Source organism: Meles meles, chromosome 3, assembly GCF_922984935.1.
Source record: "Meles meles chromosome 3, mMelMel3.1 paternal haplotype, whole genome shotgun sequence".
NCBI classification, from domain to species: Eukaryota; Metazoa; Chordata; class Mammalia; order Carnivora; family Mustelidae; genus Meles; species Meles meles.
In genome coordinates, this window is record NC_060068.1 from 34,024,603 (window position 1) to 34,045,880 (window position 21,278).

At 49.6% G+C, this 21,278-nt stretch overlaps 1 protein-coding gene across 4 annotated transcripts in view; it reads left to right on the forward strand.

The window, feature by feature from the left end:
- Nucleotides 1-20,479, forward strand: part of RASGEF1C (RasGEF domain family member 1C) — a 78,968-nt gene extending 58,489 nt beyond the window's left edge. For all 4 annotated transcript variants that reach the window (XM_045998811.1, XM_045998807.1, XM_045998809.1 and 1 more), the window contains exons 7-14: nt 5,150-5,239; nt 6,851-6,953; nt 7,396-7,475; nt 7,558-7,653; nt 12,187-12,282; nt 14,011-14,134; nt 19,247-19,319; nt 19,794-20,479. In XM_045998811.1, the coding sequence (XP_045854767.1) occupies nt 5,150-5,239; nt 6,851-6,953; nt 7,396-7,475; nt 7,558-7,653; nt 12,187-12,282; nt 14,011-14,134; nt 19,247-19,319; nt 19,794-19,818 (687 nt within the window). In that variant the 3' untranslated portion in view covers nt 19,819-20,479. The remainder of the gene's footprint in view (nt 1-5,149; nt 5,240-6,850; nt 6,954-7,395; nt 7,476-7,557; nt 7,654-12,186; nt 12,283-14,010; nt 14,135-19,246; nt 19,320-19,793) is intronic.
- Nucleotides 20,480-21,278: the final 799 nt, after the last annotated feature.

Consider the following 21,278-nt stretch of genomic DNA (forward strand, 5'->3'; position numbering starts at 1 on the left):
TTTCCCTTCATGTTGAAGCCTTGGATTTGAAATTCACTTTGTGGGGACACCTGGGTGGCTCAGTGGGTTAAGTCTCTGCCTTCGGCTCAGGTCATGATCTCAGGGTCCTGGGATTGACTTCTGCATCAGGCTCTCTGCTCAGCAGGGAGCCTGCTTCCCCCCTCTCTCTTCTGCCTGCCTCTCTGCCTACTTGAGATCCCTCTCTCTCTGTCAGAAAAAAAAAAATCTGAAATTCACTTTGTGGCTATGGCTTGAGGTCGAGATCCATGTTTGTGGTTTTCCACACAAACAGCAAGTGTTCCTGCACTACTTTTTAATGTATCGTCTTGCCTGCCTGTCCACCCTAACAGTTCTGTCCTGTCGTATGTCAGGTTTGATCTACACGTGGAGATGTCTGTTCTGTCCACTCCTCAGTTTTTCTAACTCTGTGTCAGTATACATCGTCTTCATGACTATGGTTGTGTGCTGGTTTTTTTTTTCTCCCTATCTGGTGAAACAAACCCTCCTTATTTGCAGGGGCTTGGCCATTCTTGGCCCTTTGTTTTTCTATTCGAAATTTTTTATCCTTTTCCAAATTCCGTGAAAAAACCTCTACTGGGACTTTGTTAGACTATGTGAAATACAGACCAATTTGGGAGAAATTTTCCTCTTCATGATACCGAGTTCCCTGATCCATACAAATGATGTGTCCCGCCATTTATTAGATCTACTCCATAATACCTTTCTAATGTTTTACAACTTTCCCCATAAAAATATTAAACAGATTGTTAGATTTTTCCCCACTGGGTTCCGCATGCATATTTTTGCTATTAGTTATGGCATCTTCTATTGTACTTATTTCTGAACTGCTTATGTAGTTTAAGGAATGGCATTAACTTCTGTATATCAACTGTGTATCTGACGATATTATGCATTCTTGTTAATTCTAATAGTTTTTCTGTGTTCTTTGGTGTTTTCCACGTAGACAGTTACATCATCTGGGAATAATGGCAGTTTTGTTGCTTCCTTTCCAATCCTTATTCTTTTTATTTCTAGGGTAGTCATACAAAGAATCCTCCACTGATAAGAGTGGGCATGAATAACAGATGGGTCCTATTTTTTAAATCTCTGAAATGTTGGGATTACTAGTTATTACAGAATAACCCCGCTAAGTCTGACCAATAGGATTTCTTTTTCTTGCTTGTTGTGCTAACTAGTACTTCTGGCAAAATGTTAAATGGAGGGGCACCTGGGTGGCTCAGTGGGTTAAAGCCTCTGCCTTCGGCTCAGGTCATGATCTCAGGTCCTGGGATCGAGCCCCGCATCGGGCTCTTTGCTCAGCAGGGAGCCTGCTTCCCCCTCTCTCTCTGCCTGCCTTTCTGCCTACTTGTGATCTCTGTCTGTCAAATAAACAAATAAAATCTTAAAAAAAAAAATGTTAAATGGAAGTGTTGCTAGCCGACATTCTTCTTTTGTCCTGATTTTAATTTTTTTTTTCTTTTTTACAGAGAGAGAGAGAGATTACAAGTAGGCAGAGCAGCAGCCAGAGAGGGGAGGAAGCAGGCTCCCTGCCAAGCAGAGAGCCCGATACGGGGCTCAATCCCAGGACCCTGAGATCATGACCTGAGCTGAAGGCAGAGGCTTAACCCACTGAGCCACCCAGGCGCCCCTTTTGTCCTGATTTTAAACAGAATGCTTTTCACATGTCACAATAGAGTATGATGTTTGCTATGAGATTTTTTTTTCCCTGGATGCCCTTATCAGCTCAAGGAAGTCCCCTGGTCCTACTTTGATGAGAGTTCTTACCATGAATCGTTATTGCATTTTATTGACTCCTTTTTCTGGGTCTATTAACCTTATGTTCTCTTTTCTTTTAAACTGTTAAGTAATTACTTATACAGTAGTCCCCCTCCATATCTGTGGGGTATATGTTCCAAACTCCCCAGTGGATGCCCAAAATCATTGGGTGGTACAAACCCTGTACATACTACACTTTTTCTTATACACGCATGCTTATGATAAGGTTTATAAATCAGGCATGGTAATAAATTAACAGGAATAACTCATAATCAAATAGAATAATTATAATAGTATACTCTAATAAAAGTGTGTATGTAGCCTCTCTCTCTCTCTCTCTCTCTCGAAATAACTTATTACACTGTACTCACCCTTCTCCCTATGATGATGTGAGATGGTAAGATGCCTGTGTGGTGAGATGAAGTGAGGTGAATGACATAGGCATCGTGATGTAGTCTTAGATCATCTTGCTTCCGGACCGTAGTTGATGGTAGGTAGTTGAAACCATGAACAACAAGCCACAGAGAAGGGGGGAACTACTGTATTAGTTGCTTTCTTCTTTTTCAGTGTTGAGCCAACCTTGCATTTCTGGGATAAATGAAACTGGGTTGCAATCCTTATCTTTTTTGGTACATCCTTAGGCTGTCTGCTCCCATTTTGTTTAGGATTTCTGCGACTAGGATCATGAGATTGACTTCTCATTTTCCTTTCTGTTCCTGTTCTTGTCTTTGTCTTCTCCCTGTTTGCTGTTCTCTGTGAAAGACTTACCTGTTCCTGGACCATTTGGGAGAATTTGCCAGTGAACCATCCGAGCCTGCTATTTCCTTTTTGGGAAGACTTTTATGTACCCATTCAAGATTTTCTTGTTTTAGTAATCATAGGACTATTTAGGCTTTCTATTTCTTCTTTACTCTACATTTTAATTTATATTTTCCCAGAAATTTGACTCAGTCCTCTTTAAGTTTTCACATTTGTAGACTTAAAGTTATTCACAATACTCTCTAGTTATCTTTTCACTTTTTTCACATTCATATTTGCCTCTAATATTCTTTGTATTTACTTCTCTCTGTTTCTTCATCAATCTTGCTAAGGGTTCATCAACTTTATTAGTCTTTTCAAATAAAGAGCTTCTGGCTTTGTTGAGTCAATATGTTGCATCTTTCTTTACGATTTCATTTTTTTTCTCTCGTCTTCATTATTTCCTTCCATCTGCTTTCTTTGGATTCTTTCTTTGTTGTTCTTTTCTAATTTTTTAAGTTGGATGCTCAGCCTGTTTTCATCTTTTCTTCCATCCTAATAAAAGTATGAAAGACTATTCATTTCTTTCTAAATATGTTTTTTATTTGCACCCTCATAATTGTTTTTCAACATTCTCATTTTAACTTCCATGACGATTTCATCTTTGACCAATAGATTATTTTAAAATGTGCTTTTAGATTTCTGACTGTTTGTAAAGAATACACATTTTCATATGGTTAAGTGCAAGCAGGCTTCTGTAGTTGTCTGTTAATTCAACTCTGTAAGTTGTGTTGCTCAAATTTATATTTATACTGTTTTTTTAAATCTCTATAATCTATGAATTGCTGACCTTGTGTTAAAATCTTCCATTGTGGCAATAAGATTTGATTTCTCCCTCTAAAGGAGTTAAACCTTTCTGATTGTTTGCCTCCATATTTTGAAGCTATTTTGTTGGGCACAAGCAAGGTTAGATTTGTGGCATATTCATGATTAATCAAACCTTTTATCATTATGTGGTTCCCCTTGAATCTCCTCTGATGCCTTTTGCCTTAGAGTCTTTTTTTTCCCTTAAAAATCTATTTTGTCTAATATTCATACAGCTATGAATATACTCATATATTCATCATATATATATTTCAATTTTTTTACCTATATATCCTTGGGTTTGGGGCAAGCCACTTGAAAATGGCAAGTAGCTGGAGTTTTAAATTTACAGCAATTATAATCACCAACATACCTGGATTAGGTTTTACCACCTTCTGTGCAAGGCCTTTGCTTGTCTTCCTGCCCCTGCCCTGTCCTTTCCCTTCCTTCCTTTACTTTTTCAGATTAATGGATCCCCTGTTCCATCTTCCCCTCTATGTATTGAAGGTCACGCTTGCAACTTCAATGTGGATATTTAAGTTAGGCTTAACCTTTTAAACTTTCATGCATTTATGTGGTTGAATATCTACATCAGTTGAAAAATTATATTTCCAAAGGCTATTTTATGGCATAGGAAACAGTTCCTGAGGAAAAAATGGAGATATATATATACATATATATATATGAATATAACCATATATACGTATATATATGTATATATATATATATGTATATATGGTTATATTCAGATAGAAGGATACACACATACAGTTGACTGTCATTACTTATGGGAATTGATTATATCCCATGACGTCATCATGAACATGGAATTAGCAAATACCACTGCTCCCAAGGGAAATACAGAGTTAGGTTCTTTGCAAGCCTCCCAACCACACTTGCATCTGCCAGTCCTTACATAGCCTTGCACTGTGTGTGTTTTGGCTCAAAGACACCTTATTTAATATATCTTGTTCTTCCAGTGACATTGAACTCATAGCCAGCAGCGCCATGACTCATGTGTAGGTGTGGCTTATCTAACACATTTTTCTCCTCAGGGCCCATCACAGCTGTCGTGTGTTTAGGAACTACAGCACTGTGCTTGGAGCCGCTTTAAGCAGGGAACCCACCGTCACACTGAATAGACCACCAAAAAAAGACAGTTGTTCACGGTACAGGAGCTGAAACAAGAAGGCACGTTGTCACTTAGCTCAGCCTCAGCTGGGAACACACAGGCACTTTGGGTGACTCTGGGGGACATGCCACTCTTCACCATGAATGACAGTGAAAGAGACATGAGTAATGATTTGGGGTTACAAATGTATTTGGAGGAAGCGGACAGATTCACAAATACAGAATCCATGAATAGTGACAATCAGCTGTGTTGGGGGGGGTGTATTTACATATATATGTGGGCTCTGCTGGGCCTGCCCAGGGCGTGCTGAGACGCTGAGCCCTTAGGCTGCAGACTGCCCCAGCATCAAGGGACGCGGCTGTGCATGGGGCTGAGAGAACGGTGACAAGGGACTGGCCCCATGACACTCTGGGGACTGTCCCCACTGAGGCTACATATATATATGTAAATCAATCATATAAAATTACATCTTTGTATAGAAAAAAGACCTGAAGCATAGACATCAAATCATGGATATTTGTGGACGGTTTTGAGGTCCCAGCATTTACCTGATGATCTATGAGAATGATCAATGAACTGACTTAATGTTCCAAAAGCTATTGACAGCAAGGCTGAGTGTGGTCCTTGTGTCTTTCCCAGCCTTGTTTCAGTGACAAGACCAACAATCTGGAGGCTTACGTGAAATGGTTCAACAGACTGTGCTACCTCGTGGCGACTGAGATCTGCATGGTGCGTAGAAAGCTGGGGTACATGACCCAGCATAGCCCAGGGTGGCAAGGGACATGACCTAGCATAGCCCAAGGTGGCCGGGGACATGACTTAGCATAGCCCAAGGTGGCAGGGGACATGACCTAGCATAGCCTGAGGTGGCAGGGGTTGGGGGGACCCACGTGGGAGAGAATCAGAAGGGTATCTTGAGCCTGTTGGTGTCCAAGGCCAGGATGAAGCTGGACACCTCTCTGGGACAGCAGGTGTCACCCAGCTTGCCTGCAGTGACCTTTCCCTCTGGGCAGAGCCTGGCATGGATCCACTGGACTCCAGCATGGGACATCAGAGACCACTTGCTGAGGGTTTGAGAAGTGGTTCACTGCTCTGCCAGGTGGCTCTGCTCCCTCCATCTGTGCCTGTCTGCCTTGGGGGGCCTGGCCTGCAGCCATGCTGAGCTTGACTCTCAGGATTTAGAGTAGAAATGGACCAACATTGCAGGACCAACCTGTAAGAATTGGGAGACTGCACGTGCAAAGCCCAGGTTTCCAGCTTCTCCCAGAAAGCAGGATGTCTTATCAGTACTGAGACAGAGGCACGTGTCACCAAGGCATGATCGTTCAGGGCCAGACACTCTCTGCTCTCTTTTCTTCCTTGGAGGGCAGGGAGCCTCCTCCAAGCCCCCTGTCAGCATCGGGTGAAGCCCTGGGGCCATTTGTATCCAGGAAAGATTGGAAGCAACACAAGTGCCAACTGGTGCTCTCTGGGAGCAAATGCTGAGATAGAAATTGGAGTAACAGAAAGGGGCAGAAGCAGGGCCACTCAAAAGAAGCTGGTCTGCGATGCCTTGGCCTTGAGAGTGCTTCTTGCTGAGGGCCACCAGCGGCTGGAATGCTTGGCCTCTGGCCCCCCTCCTTGCTTGGGCATCACTGTCACTGTGTAGCCTTCCCGGGAAGGACAGAAGGACCTCAGGAGGGGAGGCTTTCCAAGGGGCTTTGGGCAGCGTGTCTCACTCTTCTTGGTAAAGACCAGTGTGGCGCAGAAGCAAGCAAGCAAGAACACCAGGGTTCTCCTTGCATTTCCATCTCTGGCCTGGCAGCCCAGAGAGGGCTTTGCTCAGGCCAAGCTGGACTGAATGGGATTGAACCCTCCTGGGAGTTGGGAAGTGCCTCAGCACAAGACAGCCCAGCAGATGGCACGCTTTGTTAGGGGCCGTGGGAGAAGTCACAGTCCCAAGCACATGGCCATAAGCTGGGGGTGAGATCACGCAGTCATTGAACAGAAAACAGGGGAGGGCCTGCTCCAGGGACAGGGGCCTGGGTCTGTGTGTGACCCCAGGACGGGGAGAGCAAGCATGGTGCTGTGGGGGGACAGAAAGGAGCTGTGGACAGGGTGCTGGAATCGGACCTGGAGGGAGGGCAGATTGGCGTCTCAAGCATGGCAGGCAGCTCCTCCGCCCCATGTGGGCTCTGCTGGGCCTACCCAGGGTGTGCTGAGACGCTGAGCCCTCGGGCTGCAGACTGCTCCAGCATCAAGGGACGCGGCTGTGCATGGGGCTGAGAGAACGGTTACAAGGGACTGGCCCATGACACTCTGGGGACTGTCCCCACTGAGGCTTGGCTGCTCTGTCCCCAGCCAGCCAAGAAGAAGCAGAGGGCCCAGGTGGTGGAGTTCTTCATCGATGTGGCCCGTGAGTGCTTCAACATTGGCAACTTCAACTCTCTGATGGCCATCATCTGTGAGTAGGCCGGCGGGCCCCAGGCCTTGCTGGGAGAGCCCCCAGAGAGGCTGGAGCGGGCACCCATGGGCGGGCAGGGTGTGAGCCACGGTGCTCCTCAGAGCAGGGCAGGTGCTGCTGGGCCCAGAGGTCCTGGAGAGGTGCCCCCACTTTGAGGCAAGCTTGGCGTCTTCAGGGGACTTTATGAGGACTTGGCCATGTGTCCCCAGATCCAGGGAGAGTGGGGACCCAAAGCAGACCCTGGTCATGGTATGGGAAGAGGAACCTGCACACACAGCAGCCAGGCTCTTCGGGACACAGTGTCCATCAACACCCACCCTCCCCCCCATGTAGCTGTCTGCAGCAGGCTTAGCCTCAGTCAGGGAAGCCAGAGGGGCTGGCCTGCTGGGGCCGTCCCCAGACCCCCTGCCCGAGGGAGTAAGCTCCACCCTTCCTCTTCCAGCCGGCATGAACATGAGCCCCGTCTCCAGGCTGAAGAAGACCTGGGCCAAAGTGAAGACGGCCAAGTTCTTCATCCTCGAGGTGAGCGAGGCTGCTGGGCTGCCGGCCGGCCCTGGCCAGCCCTGGGACACAGCTGCCCCAATGCCTCCTTGTGTCCTTCTAGCACCAGATGGACCCAACTGGGAATTTCTGCAACTACAGGACAGCCCTGCGGGGGGCAGCCCACCGCTCCCTGACTGCCCACAGCAGCCGGGAGAAGGTAAGTCAGAGACCTGTCCAGCCTTCAGAGCTCCTCCCTACTCCCCCACCTCGGTCCCAGGTGGGCTGTATTGGAGAGCCTGGATGCTGACTCCCAGATCACCTGGTCCCCCCCCCCCAACCCTTCTGCAGCATCTGTATAGACAACCATGCTCCTTGCATGCCTCTAACATGGGGGACTCACCACCACACAGAACAGATCAGCCCATGCCCATGCAGCTCTCACTGGTAGGAAGTGCTTCCTTATCGGGCTGGGGTTGTCCTCCCTGGAGCCCTATGCAGAGTGAGGGTGCTGCCTCTTTTTCTTTCTTTTTTTTTTTTAACTTTTCTTTAAAAGAGAGAGCACAGGGGCAGGGGGAGGGGCAGAGGGAGAGAGAGAGACTCTTAAGCAGACTCCTCGCTGAGTATGGAGCCCGACGTGGGGCTTGATCTCATGACCTTGAGACCATGACCTGAGTTGAAATCAAGTCGGATGCTCAGCTACTAGCTGAGCGACCCAGGCCCCCCTTCCCTCTTCTACCCACCAGTCCTTCAGCACCCCCAGGCTCCCTACTGCCTTCAAAATCAACAGCCCAGGCCTGCCCCTGATCCTCTGCTGTATTCCGGTCTCCAGCCCCCTCCCCACTTGGATCTCTTTGGTCCCTGAACAGTTTCATTTATCAGAGTCCCTTCTGTTTCAGATCACATTGTCTCCAAGTGCATAGGGTCTTCCACCTCCTTACTCCAAATGTAAGACCTTCACTGATGGAGCCTTAGATCACAGTCACATTTTTGGCACTGAGTGAACTGAGCCTCTCACTTGCTAAAACTGCCTTTCACAGGCTTTGTTGTTCTACATTTGCATTTGGAAGAGGGAGGTGCCTTCGCTGACCCTGGTCAATTTTGTCTCCCAAATTCTCTGGTGGCCTTGCACCCCAGAAACCGTGCCTTGGAATGGCAGTGAGCCTCTTACTTAGAACCCTTCCCACCCTGACCATTAGAGTTGTCATTTCCATGGGGAGGAACCACCGAGGCTTGCTGTCCCTCATCCGCCTGGTCTCTTGGCAGGAATGTCAGTGGAATTAGGTTTGTGCTGTGGTTTGCGCAGGCCTGTGTCCGGCCCGAGGGATAACAGAAGAAGCTGCTTTTCTTGAAATTCAGTCTCTTTGCAGTTGGATCGGTTGAGCACCAGGGTTTGGTGAGGCTGGGTGAGCAGGCTGAGACAGGCGCCCTTGGACCCCCCGCCCAGCAGGGGGGCTGCCCACAGACCCTGGCCGCACCGGTGGCCACATGCTAGGCAGCCGGCCTTTCCTGTTCAGGCTGTGAGCCCTTTGGCAGCTCTGGGTCTGAGGATGGCTGATGCTGGGGAGCAGCCTTCAGTGAGGCCAGACCTCAACCCTCAGGGCCAGCGAGCCTGTGCCCCCAGGGGCCAGGAAGCTGGAAGGCCAGAGCGGCAGGGATAGCGATCTTGCCTTATTGAGCACCTACCACCTGAGGGCCCCTTGACTCTGTCCCCGCCCCCACTTCATTCTGATGACTACTGATAGAGTCTGGCAGTGCCGTTTCTCGGGTTAGAAGACTTGGAGAGGAGCTCTCGCTTGTCCAGTCACACAGCAAGTAGGCAGCAGGGCCGGGAATCAGACTTAGCCTCTCGGGCACACCTCTGGGCTGCCTCCCATTCCCGGAGCACAGGGGCCATGTTGCAGTCACAGAGCTGCTGGCAGGTGGCCCAGGAGCTGGGCTGCAGGTGGGGGTGTACAGAGCTGGCTTCAGCCTTTGATCTGGGATGTCAGCTGGGGCACTGCCTTTTCTTCCATCTGTGCCGGCCAGGTGGCTGTGGGGCAGACTGGGATATCCTGTTCCTGCACACTGAATCCCTCTGTCCAGCTCGGGGGTGCGGGGATGCCTGGCTTAGGTGTGGGGCTAGAGGTGGGTGATTTACGGAGCTGTGCATTTATTTCATTTTGCTGCATTCTCCTCTAACCTCCAAAGAGATATGGACCATTGGCTGGGCCCATAGGAAGTGTTCACCAGTGGGTGGGGGACTGGAGGATGGATGGATGGCTGGGTGGAGAGAAAGAAGGGAAGGAGGGAGGAAAGAAAGAAAAAAGGAAAAAAGGGAGGGGGAGCAAGGATGCTTGCAGATGTTCTCGTAGTTCCCAGCTGAAATTTTGAGGCCAGGGGGCTGCAGTGGTCATGGCATTCTGTGCTTTCTTCCTGCCTGTGGCTGGTTCCTGTCTGCTCCTTTCCCCCCATCTCTGTGGTGGGGCCCACTCCACACAGGCTTTCCCGGATGACCCCTAGATAGAACTGCTCAGCTCCAGAAAGCAAGGGCAGTGGGCTACAGTCTTGCCAGCTAGGATGCTAGAGCCTGATAGGATGGTAGCCTGGACCTACGTGGACAGGCAGAAATGGTCAAAGGTTCTCAGACATGGAAAACGCTACCTACCCCGCTGAAGACCAGCCCCAGTGCACAGCATGCAGGAAGCCTGCACCGGGCCCCCCAAGGAGCTGTCTCTGTCCACAGGTCCCACTGCCCTTAATCCGTTCCCTATCCTGGCCCATGTCCCCTTTCCAAGCCAATGCAGCCATCGTGTACTGACCCTGGGCCTGGGGTTTAATGCCAGTGGTGGGGGTGGGGGAGATGCACAGAGACCACCCTCCCTCCAGGCATGGTGAGGAAGCCCACAGGACAGGGACTGTGGAACCAAGCCACCAGGGTCCTGTGCCGCCTCTGCTTCTTACCGCTGTGTGAGCTTATGTGAGTGGCTTAGCCTCTCTGGGTATTGGCTTCTTGTCCATGATGGGGGCTAATAGAGCCCTGCTTCACGGAACTTGCTGGGAATGAAACTCTGATCCCTGTGCATGTAATATTTGGCACAGTAGCGCCCGCAGGCCCACCACCAATGCCCCATGACGAGGGCGTGAGGGGAGGCCTCCTGAGCGGCACAGAGGGGGACTAAACCCAGCGTGTGGGTGGCAAAGACTTCCCCGCTGAGGCTCATTTTGTAGGCGGGTCCTGGGACTGTCTCCTGCTGTACTGGATGTGTCTGACACGCCCCACTTTCCCAAGCCCCAGCACCTGGCACAGTGAAGACCCGAGCTACTGTCTGTGCCATTGACATACATGGAGGGCAAATAGTGTGCCCTGGTTTCCCTCAAACTGTTCCAGTTTGAGCACTGAAACTGCTCTCAGGAACCCCCTCAGTCCTGGACCAACCAGGCAGCAGCTGGTCTCCCCGCTGAATCTGGCTCTAGTCCCAGCCCCTGACTTTGGACTAGGCCTTGCCACTCTGCGGGTCTCAGTTTCCCATCCCCTCTGCCCCACTGAGCTGTCCTCCGTGCTTCTGTACTGTGCCATGTGGTCATGCCCCGGCCCTCACCTCAAAACCCTTGTCGACGTGGATGGCAGGGGGAGGGAGAGCCAGAAACGTCAGGGCCCGGTGCCTGGTCCCAGGCGTGATGGGCTGGAAGCTGCTTCTGGCTGGCCTGGCAGCAGGTGAGTAGCACTGGAGCCCAAGGGCTGAGCAGGTATATTAGTCCCGTGGAGCCGACATACAAAGCACACCAACTAGGTGGCTTGGAACAACAGAAATGTTTTATCTCCCCGTCTGGAGGCCAGATGCCAAAATCAAGGTTGTCAGGGCCATGCTCCCTCCAAAGGGTGGATGTTTGCTTGCCCCTTCCAGCTTCTGATGGCCCCAGGCATTCCTCCGCCAGTGGCCAGTCACCCCCGCCTGCCTCTGCCTGTCTTCACGTGGCTCTCTTTGCTGCATGTGCCCAAATTGCCCTCTTTTCTCAAGGACCTCAGTCACTAGAGTAGAGCGCATCACGCCCAGTGTGACCTCATATTAGCTCAATGCCGTCTGCAGAGACCATCTCCAAATAAGGTCCTGTGCACGGGCACTGGGGCTCAGGATTGGAATATATCTTTTGGAGGGCCGCAGTTCAACCCGCAGCAGCGGTGGCCACCTGGCCAGCTCCCCGAGGGCTGTCTGAGCTGTGGGCAGCGAGCGTCCCTTCTCTGGGGGTCAGCCTTGGGCTTATGCAGAGCAGGGAGGGAGAAGCAAGGCATCCAACAGTGACACACAGAGACACCCGCCTTCTCCGGTGGAGCTCAGAAGCCGGTGCCCTCAGGCCCTGGAGCAAGGATACGGCAGGATCGGATCTCCAGCATCAGGTGTAAAATGACAGATCATTAAATATAGATTTTGAAAAGTAGGCCACAGAATTGTGTGACGGCCGATTCCCATCCTGTGTGTATTTAATGGTGGGCTCAGCACACACCTGTGTTCCTCGTAGAGCACTTGAACCAGGAGGCCTGGATCTCTGGATCCCTGCATTGTGGGGACAAACTGCCACAGCCTTTCCTGGCAGACAGTGAAAGAAATGTTCAAGGGGCATTGGGACCGTGTGTCTTTCATCCAGCCCCAACACAGGGAGAATGGCACCGTATACAGTAGGCGCTCAATGAGCACTGGAGTCTGATGGGGCCTGGGAGGAAACAGTCTGGCCCCTGCTGATTGAGGGCTGATCAGCACCCTCCCCCTTCCAGATCGTCATCCCCTTCTTCAGCCTGCTCATCAAAGACATCTACTTCCTGAACGAGGGCTGCGCCAACCGCCTCCCCAACGGACACGTCAACTTTGAGGTAGGGTCCAGGGGCCTGGACGATCAAAGCCCCAAGGACAGGGTGTTGGACTAATGGGGACTCGAGGCAGAGTGCTGCAGTTTATAAGACACAAGGGCGGAATTATCAGGGTCCCCCGACCCCACCCCTTCCATAGGAGGAGACGAGGCTCACTGATCCCCCACTGATCCCCCACAGGTGAGGCAGACTCGTTTTCAGCCCTTGAAGAGTACCAGGCCATGAGAAAGCCCCAGGGACCCATAGTGACATGGGGCAAGGTGCTGGGATGGGGCACAGGGCATGGTTGGGTCAGGGGAGACCTCCCAAAGCAGGGGCCCTGAGCCCCAGAAGAGGTGGTCAGGCAGAGCAGGCAGAGGGAAAGAAAGATTTCTATTCCCTCTGAAGACACTCAACTGCCATCAGCTCAAGTTCTCAAGTGTCCCCTCCTCCAAGAGTCCCCCCTTGACCACCCAGACAGAGGGAGGCCTCTGTGACCTGTGCTCAGTGGGCTGGGCATTCCTCACAGTCCCCTAGCAAAGCTCCCAAGCAAAGTCAGGCTGACCTCCCACATGGGACCACCCAGCACACGTCTTGGAGTGGCTGGGCTAGGCATGATGGGGCCAAGGCCCCGGAGCCCTGAGAGCACTAGGCAGCGATAGCAAGTGGTCACTGAATCAGACGAAGCGTGCATGCGACGGGGGCACCCCCCAGTCTGCAGGAAGGACGAGGCTCTTCTCCCTCAGGAGGGCTGGTACACCCAGCCCCCAACACCATGGGGCAATCAGATTCTGGGCTAGCCCCTTGGTCTCTCTGGGCCTCAGTCTCTCCCTCCATAAAGCGGGGCTTCAATCCCAGCTGCCCTGCCACTGTCCTTTGCCAGTGTGGCCCCCATCCAATACCTGGGCCTTTTGGCCTGGAGCTGCTATGGAGCCTCACACAGACACAGACCCGCCAGCAGACCTTCCCATGCCGCATGCAGGCCTGGTTCCCCATGAGAGCTGCCCAGGCGCTGCATCCCTGGGGCAGTCCAGGATGGAGGTGACGTGGAGTGACACCCCACTGGGCTGGGCTTGGGGGAGACTGCAGGGGCCTGGGATTGCACTGTCCCCAAGAAGCTGCACATACTTGGTGTGAGAAGCCCAGTATTGGGCCCTCCTTGAATTGGTCCTCAGAACCGAGGCCAAGGGATAGGTGGTTGTGTGGCCCCAGATTTGGAGTACAGGCTGTGGGGGCTGGAGTCAGCTGCCGAGACTGACCAAAGGATGCCCCCGAGGATGGTTCCCACCTAGTCATGACTTGGTGCTGCTATTTATTTGAAATCCTATTTAAAGTTAACAGTAGTTCTTTGTGGTTTAAGTAAATTTACTTAAATTTTACTGAAATAAAAATCTTACTTAAATGGGTTTACTTAAATCTTTAAATACATTAAGTACATTTATTTGCATCATTCTCTAAATAAACAAACTTGTAGGAATGATCACAAAAATAAGTAGAAGGAAAATAAAATAATATTCAGGTCTAGCTGAATGCATTGCCTGCTGACGATGAGTCCTAGATGCTCTCTCCCAACATTCCTCAGAGGGAATGAAGAGACAGGAAACACTCAGCATTCCCAATGGGAATGCTTCGCCCTGCCCTCCCCAAAGGTGGGCCTCCTTAGGAGAGATGAATAGGACTGGCCCACTCTCACAGGTGACCTCCAGGCACTGGGGAGGGGGTTCCCATTTTGTGTCTCTGTGATCCTGGCAGAAATTTCTGGAGCTGGCCAAGCAGGTTGGAGAGTTCATCACATGGAAACAAGTGGAGTGTCCTTTTGAGCAAGACCCCAGCATCACCCACTACCTGCATACCGCTCCCATCTTCAGCGAGGACGGTAAGGTGGTCCCATGGCCTCTGTCACCCCCAGCTTTGGGACTCTTGGGTGGTCTCTTTGCCATGTCTCCACTTGGAGCCCTTGCTCTGAGCAGAATGCACCGTGCCTATGTTTTCTGGATTTGAGAGGGAGCAGAGAAGGCTGCATCCCCTGGATAGATGGTTGCCACCCCCAGGGCACAAGACAGGGTGCAAGGAGCTGCAGGTTGGGACCTCAAGAGTCCCCAGGGCCAGACTTCCCCTTGGATGCTGTATGGATGCTGTTGGGCATCATAAATGTAAACCATCTGTCTGACCCACTTTCACGGGTAAAGTTGCATGATGATGAGAACTCCCCTCCCAGTGCTCACACAAGGAAGGCGAGCTCATTGCGGGTCTTTCCACAGCTGGGTGTGTGTGTGTACGCACACATAGAATGATATCAGGCGTCTTTTCTCCAGAGTGCCATTCATGTCTGTCCCCTCCAGTAAATCAGTATTCCCATCTGATCATTTATCAAATGTGACAAATTTGCTATGAATTTGCTAAGCAAGCATACTCCAGGAGCCCCCTCCTTCAGGAAGAGAAAGTGATGGAAGCAGGTAGTCACCAGGCTTGAGTTGATCATCCCAGTGGAGGCGGTGTGGCCCCATGGTTAGCTGCTTTCTGGCTCCAAGACCCTCAGCCCACCCTGGGAGGTCCTGCTCAGCACAAAGGAGGCCTGGCTCATCTTCACAGCAAGTGTTTTATGAAGGGATTCCACACTCATGCTCAGGAGAACATTTTCTGCCAGAAAGAAAGACTGAGGGAAAGGATTACTTTAATGATCTTGCTTTTAATTGTTAATACTTTTGAATCAGCCATTTTATTTTTTATGTTTTGGAGCCAATAACTTTTTAGAAGGGTCTCACCAATAACTGGAAGCCCAGCAGCCTGATGGATAAATCAGCCTGAGCTGCTCCCACCCCAGCAAGCTGTGTGACCCTGGGGCAAGTGCCTCACCCTCTCTAAGCCTCACCTGCATCTACAAAGTGGGGTAATGAGAGGACCTGCTTCCTAGGCCACTGTGAGAATTACTTGAGTTGACACAAGCAAAGCTCATAGGACAACACTCAACCAATACTAGTTGTGTTCATTGCCTACCGGGCCTGTAACAAATCACCACAAACAGGGTAGCTCAGAACAATTCTCATTTATCATCTTTCACTATGGAGGCTATAGTTCCTCTGGGCTGAACTTAGGGTGTCAGCAGAGCTGGTTATTTCTGGAGGCTCTGAGGGGAGGGTTGTTTCCTGGCCTATTATGACTAATAGTGACCATCCATATTCCTTGGTTCATCACCCCTTCCTCCACCTTCAAAGCACCTCATTCCAACCTCTGTTTCCACCATGACATCATCTGCCCTCCTGTGGTCAAGTCTCCCTCTCTCTCCCTCTTAGACACTTGCAGTGGCATTTAGGGCTCTTCTGGATAATCCAGAATAATCCCTCCATCTCCAGATCCTTAAGTTAATCCCATCTGCAGAGTCCCTTTTGGCCATAGGAGGTAAATATTCATAGGTCCCAAGGATTAGGATCCATATCTCTGAGGACTGTTATTCAGCCTACAACATTAGGATGATTGCTGTTGTTAGCCAATAGAAGTTGGGCAATAAAATGTGCCAAAGACCTATTAGGAGTGGAGTGAGGAGTGACAGAAGGGAGAGGAAGACATTAGGAAGAGGGAGAGGAGTGACAGAAGGGCATTTCATTCCCTCCTTTAGCCAACAGTATCTCTAGAGAGCCTGCTGTGTGCAAGGCAGTGATTTGGCTATGGACATACAAACCCTGGCCTTTCTGAAATGTTCTTAGAAAGGAGTACCTTCCAGTGACCCTTTCTTCCTCCTCTCCCTCCCCCACTGAAAAAAGTGGAGAAAGCAGCAGAAGGGACCTAAGCTGGGTTGAGTCCCAACTAGGTCAGTCCCAGCCTCTGACAGAAATCTTGTCCTGCGCCCTGCTCCAGGCTTCCCCTGGCAGGACCCACCTAGCAATCCAGTCAGCCTTGAGGCTCCTTGAAATAAATGATAATATAGAAAGTATCAGCAAAAAAAAAAAAAACAAAAACAAAAAAAAAAACACCTGAAGATATAAGGAAAAACCAAGTGGAAATTGTAGAACTGAAAAATACAATAACGAACAAAAAACTTAAGTGGGTGGGCTCAAAAGCAGAATGGAGAGGACAAAGGAAAGAACTGATGAGATGGAACAATAGAAATTATATATTCCAAACAACAAAGCTTCAGGGACCTGTGGGATTACAACAAAAGATCTAACACTTGTCATCAGAGTCTGGGAAGGAAGGGGACAAAACAGGCAGGATTGAAAAAAAAATCATCCAAGAAGTAATGGCTGGAAAGTTCTCAGATTTGGAAAACATACAAACCTACAGATTGAGGAAGCTTAATGAATACCGAAGAAAATAAATATAAAGAAACCCACACCGGGATACATATCATAGTCAAATTTCTGAAAACCAATGAAAAAGAAACAAATTTTGAAAGCACTGAGAGGAAAATGACACTGTGGGGCAAAACGATTTGGATGACATTAGATTTCTCATCAGAAACTACAATGGCCAGAGTCAGGGGCATAGTTTTCAAGGGCTGCAAGAAAATAACTGCCAACCCAGAATTCCATAGCCAGTGGTAATACCCTTAGGGAATTTACTTCATATAATTCAATATGGAATTCTAAAAACTGTTCTGGTAGCCTGCAGGAAGCTGGTCTTTTGAAAAGAACTGTAACGTTGCCATCCTCCAGCAAAGAACCTCTTGACAAATTACAAATAGAAGACAGACTTTGCTAATATCAAGACTGAAATGGAGAATATCACTATAGACTCTGCCAATATTGAAAAGCTAATAAGGAAATATTATGAACTCTACAAACATTAATTTTTTTAAAGATCTTATTATTTATTTGACAGAGATCAGAAATAGGCAGAGCAGCAGGCAGAGAGAGAAGGGGAATTAGGCTCCCCGCTGAGCAGAGAGCCTGATGTGGGGCTCGATCCCAGGACCCTGGGATCATGACCTGAGCTGAAGGCAGAAGCTTAACCCACTGAGCCACCCAGGTGCCCCTACAAACATTAATTTGACAAGTTGGATGAAATGGACCAATTCCTTAAAAAACAAACTACAACAAACTCAACACAAAGTAGATCGTTTGACTAGCCCTGTGATCATTAAGGAACTCGCATTTGTAATTCTAAAACAACCCAATAATGAAATCTCTGACTTTGGATGGTTAAACTAGAGAATTCTATTAAACATTTAAGGAAGACTTAATACTGATTCTGCACAACGTTTTTCAAAAAATAGAAGAGGAAGGGACTTCCCAGTTCATTTTATTAAGCCAGTATTACCCTGATACCAAAACTAAAAGCAGTAAAAAAAGAAAGAAAGTAAAGACCAAGATCCCTTGTGAATATAGATGCAAAAAATTTCTTAACAAAATTTAGCAAATAGAATTTGGCAATACCAAAACATAAATATATACCATTACCAAGTGAGTTTATTCCAGAGATACAAAGCTGTTCAATATTTAAAAATCAATCAGTGTGATATACCATATTGACAGACTAAAGGAGAAAAATCACTTGATTATATCAATTGATATAGGAAAAGCATTTGACAAATTTCAACACACCTGTATGGGGAAAACTCTCAGAAAAATAAGAGTAGAGGACAATTTATCAACTTGATACATTGCATCTACAAAAACGTTTCCACTTACATATTTAATGGTGAAATACTGAATGCTTTCTCATTAAGATCAGTAACAAGGCAAGAATATCTACTCTCACCACTTTTATTCAAGAAAGTAATGGAGATCTAATCCATGCAGTAAGGCAAGAAAAGAAAATACAGGTCAGAAAGGAAGAATTAACACTGTCCCTATTTACAGAAAATGTAAAAAGTCCCAAGGAATCTGCAAAACTCCTAGAATTAAGCAGGTTCAGCACGAGTTTTCTGCTGCTGTTGTTGTTGTTTAATTTTTTTAAAGATTTTTATTTATTTATTTGACAGACAGAGATCACAAGCAGGCAGAGAGGCAAGCAGAGAGAGAGGAAGGGAAGCAGGCTCCCCGCTGAGCAGAGAGCCCAATTCTGGGCTTGATCCCAGGACCCCTGGGATCATGACCTGAGCCGAAGGCAGAGGCTTTAACCCACTGAGCCACCCAGGTGCCCCAGCACAAGTTGAAGAATGCAAGATAAAGATGCAAAAACCTATTGTATTTCTATTCTAACAATGAAATGTATATATGAATATATATGAACATATATCAATAACATATGAACAATGAATATGTGGGCACTGAAATTAAAAATAGAATCCCATCACTCAATATAATCACTCCGAAACAAGAAATGCTCAGGTGTAAATCTAACAAAATATGTTCAAGGCTTGTATACCAAAAACTGCACAATGTTGATGACGGAAATCAAAGGGTATTATTTATTTATTTTTATTTATTTATTTTAAATATTATTTATAAAGGGAGAGACAGGATGTTCACGATGGGAGGGCTCACATAGCAAAGACACTTATTCTCCTCCCCAAATTTAAGGATGGATTTGGCGTGATTCTTATCAAAATACCGACAGGATTTTTCTGGGGATAAAGGCACAACTGACCTAAAATGTATATGGAAAGACAAAGGTGCTAGAAAAGCCACAACAATTTTGAAAAGGAAGAATAAAATGGAAAGGATCGCTCTGCCCAGTAGTGAAGCTGATATAATACAGCTAACTCCCTCAAGGCCACATGGTATTGGTGAGATGGAGGTTCATGGATCGATGGGACAGAATAGAGAACCCAAGAATAGACCCATGCAGATATCCCCAGGGATTGACAACGTCATCGTCCCACAAGTGGTCCCATGCCATAATTTTGCAAGTGGTTCCCGTGGGGAGAAACGAGGGGAAGGGTACACTGACCTCTCTGTAGTAATCGGCTCTTAACGCCAGCGTGGGAGTCTACAAATTCCCTCCCAGCTAGCTTAATTTAGGAACCAAAAGCAGGTCAGACTTTGGGTGTAGAGCAGGATTTTATCACCGACCATAACTGTGCAATTTCCCTTCGCTTCCTGACTAGGTCTTTATTTGGCCTCTTACGAAAGTGAGAGCCCAGAGAACCAAACAGAAAAAGAGAGGTGGAAATCTCTAAGGTGAGTCTATGAGCCAAGACGGTGGTGGGGACGGGCTGGGGTGTGTGTGGAGGAGACAGGTGGGTGCTTGGGGCCAGGCCAGGGCCCAGGGGCTTTGTGGGTCCCCAGGTCCACAGGGAGGGGGGCAGGTCAGGCCAGGCTCTTAGGGGTGGGTAGGGGCAGAACTCAAGCGCTGGAGTGGGAGGGAGGCTGGGATTGCAGAGCACACACGCCCCACGCCCATGGCTGGAGGCTGTCCCTAGGGGGCGTCAGGTCGTGTGTCCAGGCCCCGGAACCCCCGTCTTATGCCAGAAAGTGAGGCAGCTCCTACTGCTTGTTCAGCCTGCAGATGTAGCCAAGTGGAGGCTGGCGTGGACCCAGGTTGTGGGCTCTGACGACTGAGCCAAGAGGGGTGTGCGGAGCCCCTCTGGGGTGGGAGGCTCCTGCCTAGCAGGAGAAGTACAGTCCCCACCCTGGGCATATTTAAATCTGCAGGTCTTCTATTTTGGGGAAGACGTGAGAAGCAGGAGGAGAAGGAAGAGGAGGAGGAGAGGAGGAAGTCAGCAGAAGCCTTCCACAGCCCTGTGGCAGCTGGCCCGGCAGAAAACAGAGGTGTTGTTACCTCACTGCTTTGTAAACCGTGACCCTGTGGGCTGGCGCCTGCCCCGACAACCACACAGCACGGGAGACCTTTCTCCATCTTCCGTGGAACTTCAGCCCTGGGCAGGGCCCAGGGCCTCCTGACCTGCGGGGAGCACATGCCTGGAGGGCTCTGCCTTTGGGATGGTGGGGGTCCCATTGCTGGCCAATCTGTCCAGCAAGGACAAGGACCTGGCACTGCCCCAGCATGGTGGGTGACTGTGGTGTCACTCTCCCTGGGTGATGAGTGCCACGGAGGCTGACCCCCCATCTGTCCCCAGGTGGCCTGCGAGCCCCCACATCTGCAGCAGGCACCATGCCAATGGCCCCTGTCGTTCTGCTGATGGACCCTACCCTGTCCCTCAAGATGGGCTCTGCAGCTCAGTTCACCCCCTTTCCGGATCCTGCTGGTATCAGGGGACAGCTTTCTGGTGACAGCTGTGACGCTGGTCACGGGACAAATCTGAGTCACAAAAATGACAACATGTACAGTACATTGTAAAATTCAGAGTTGGTATAAACACGTGCGTCCACCTTGCGTATCCATGTCCACACGGCCGCTCACTCGTGCGCCTGGGATCGGCTTCTGCTGGGATGCAGGGCAGTCTCCCGGCTCAGGCCTGGGGATGCTGCAGCCTCGGGTCAGTAGAGGGACGTGGTGGCCATTTCCACTCCATAGATCCCAAGTTCAGCTGACAGGGCCTGGGAAACAGACACGCACAGGTCTACATGTGGCCAGACACCTCTCTTACTGGGGTGGAGTGGGGTGGGGCTGAGGAGCCCTCCATGGAGCTCCTTTCCTTGGGCTCCCCCTGCCCCCAGACCATCACACACTGAGTCAAGTTTCTGTGCCAGGAATGGGACGGGCCGTGCCAGGAATGGGACAGGCCATGCAGCCGCTGAGCCCACACCCAGCATGGGACCAGGTCCCCCGGTCAGGAAGGCAGGGAGTATGATGTGCAGCCCCTCCTGGTCAGAACCTGCTGGGCAGAAGAGGGTGTGCATGTTGGGGTACTGACCCACCCCGGCCAGTGCCTGGGCCCCCCTCAGTGCCAGACATGGCTGTCCTGGTGGCATGGACTTGGGTCCCATATGAGGAACAGGCAAAGACAGAGCAGCCAACACTTGTGGTGCCTCTTCTGACTCGGGGAATTGTGCCCGGTGCACCCAGGACCTCAGCAAGGCTCCAGAAGGCATGAGAACGTTCTGGTTGAGCGGGACCAGCCCACCCGCTTTGCATCCGAGACCCCAGAGAGGGGGAGTAGGGACTGGACTCCAGCCAGACTCGGGCTTCCATCCTGCCTTAGGCTACACCTAGCTCCTGCTGGGGCCCCGAGGAAA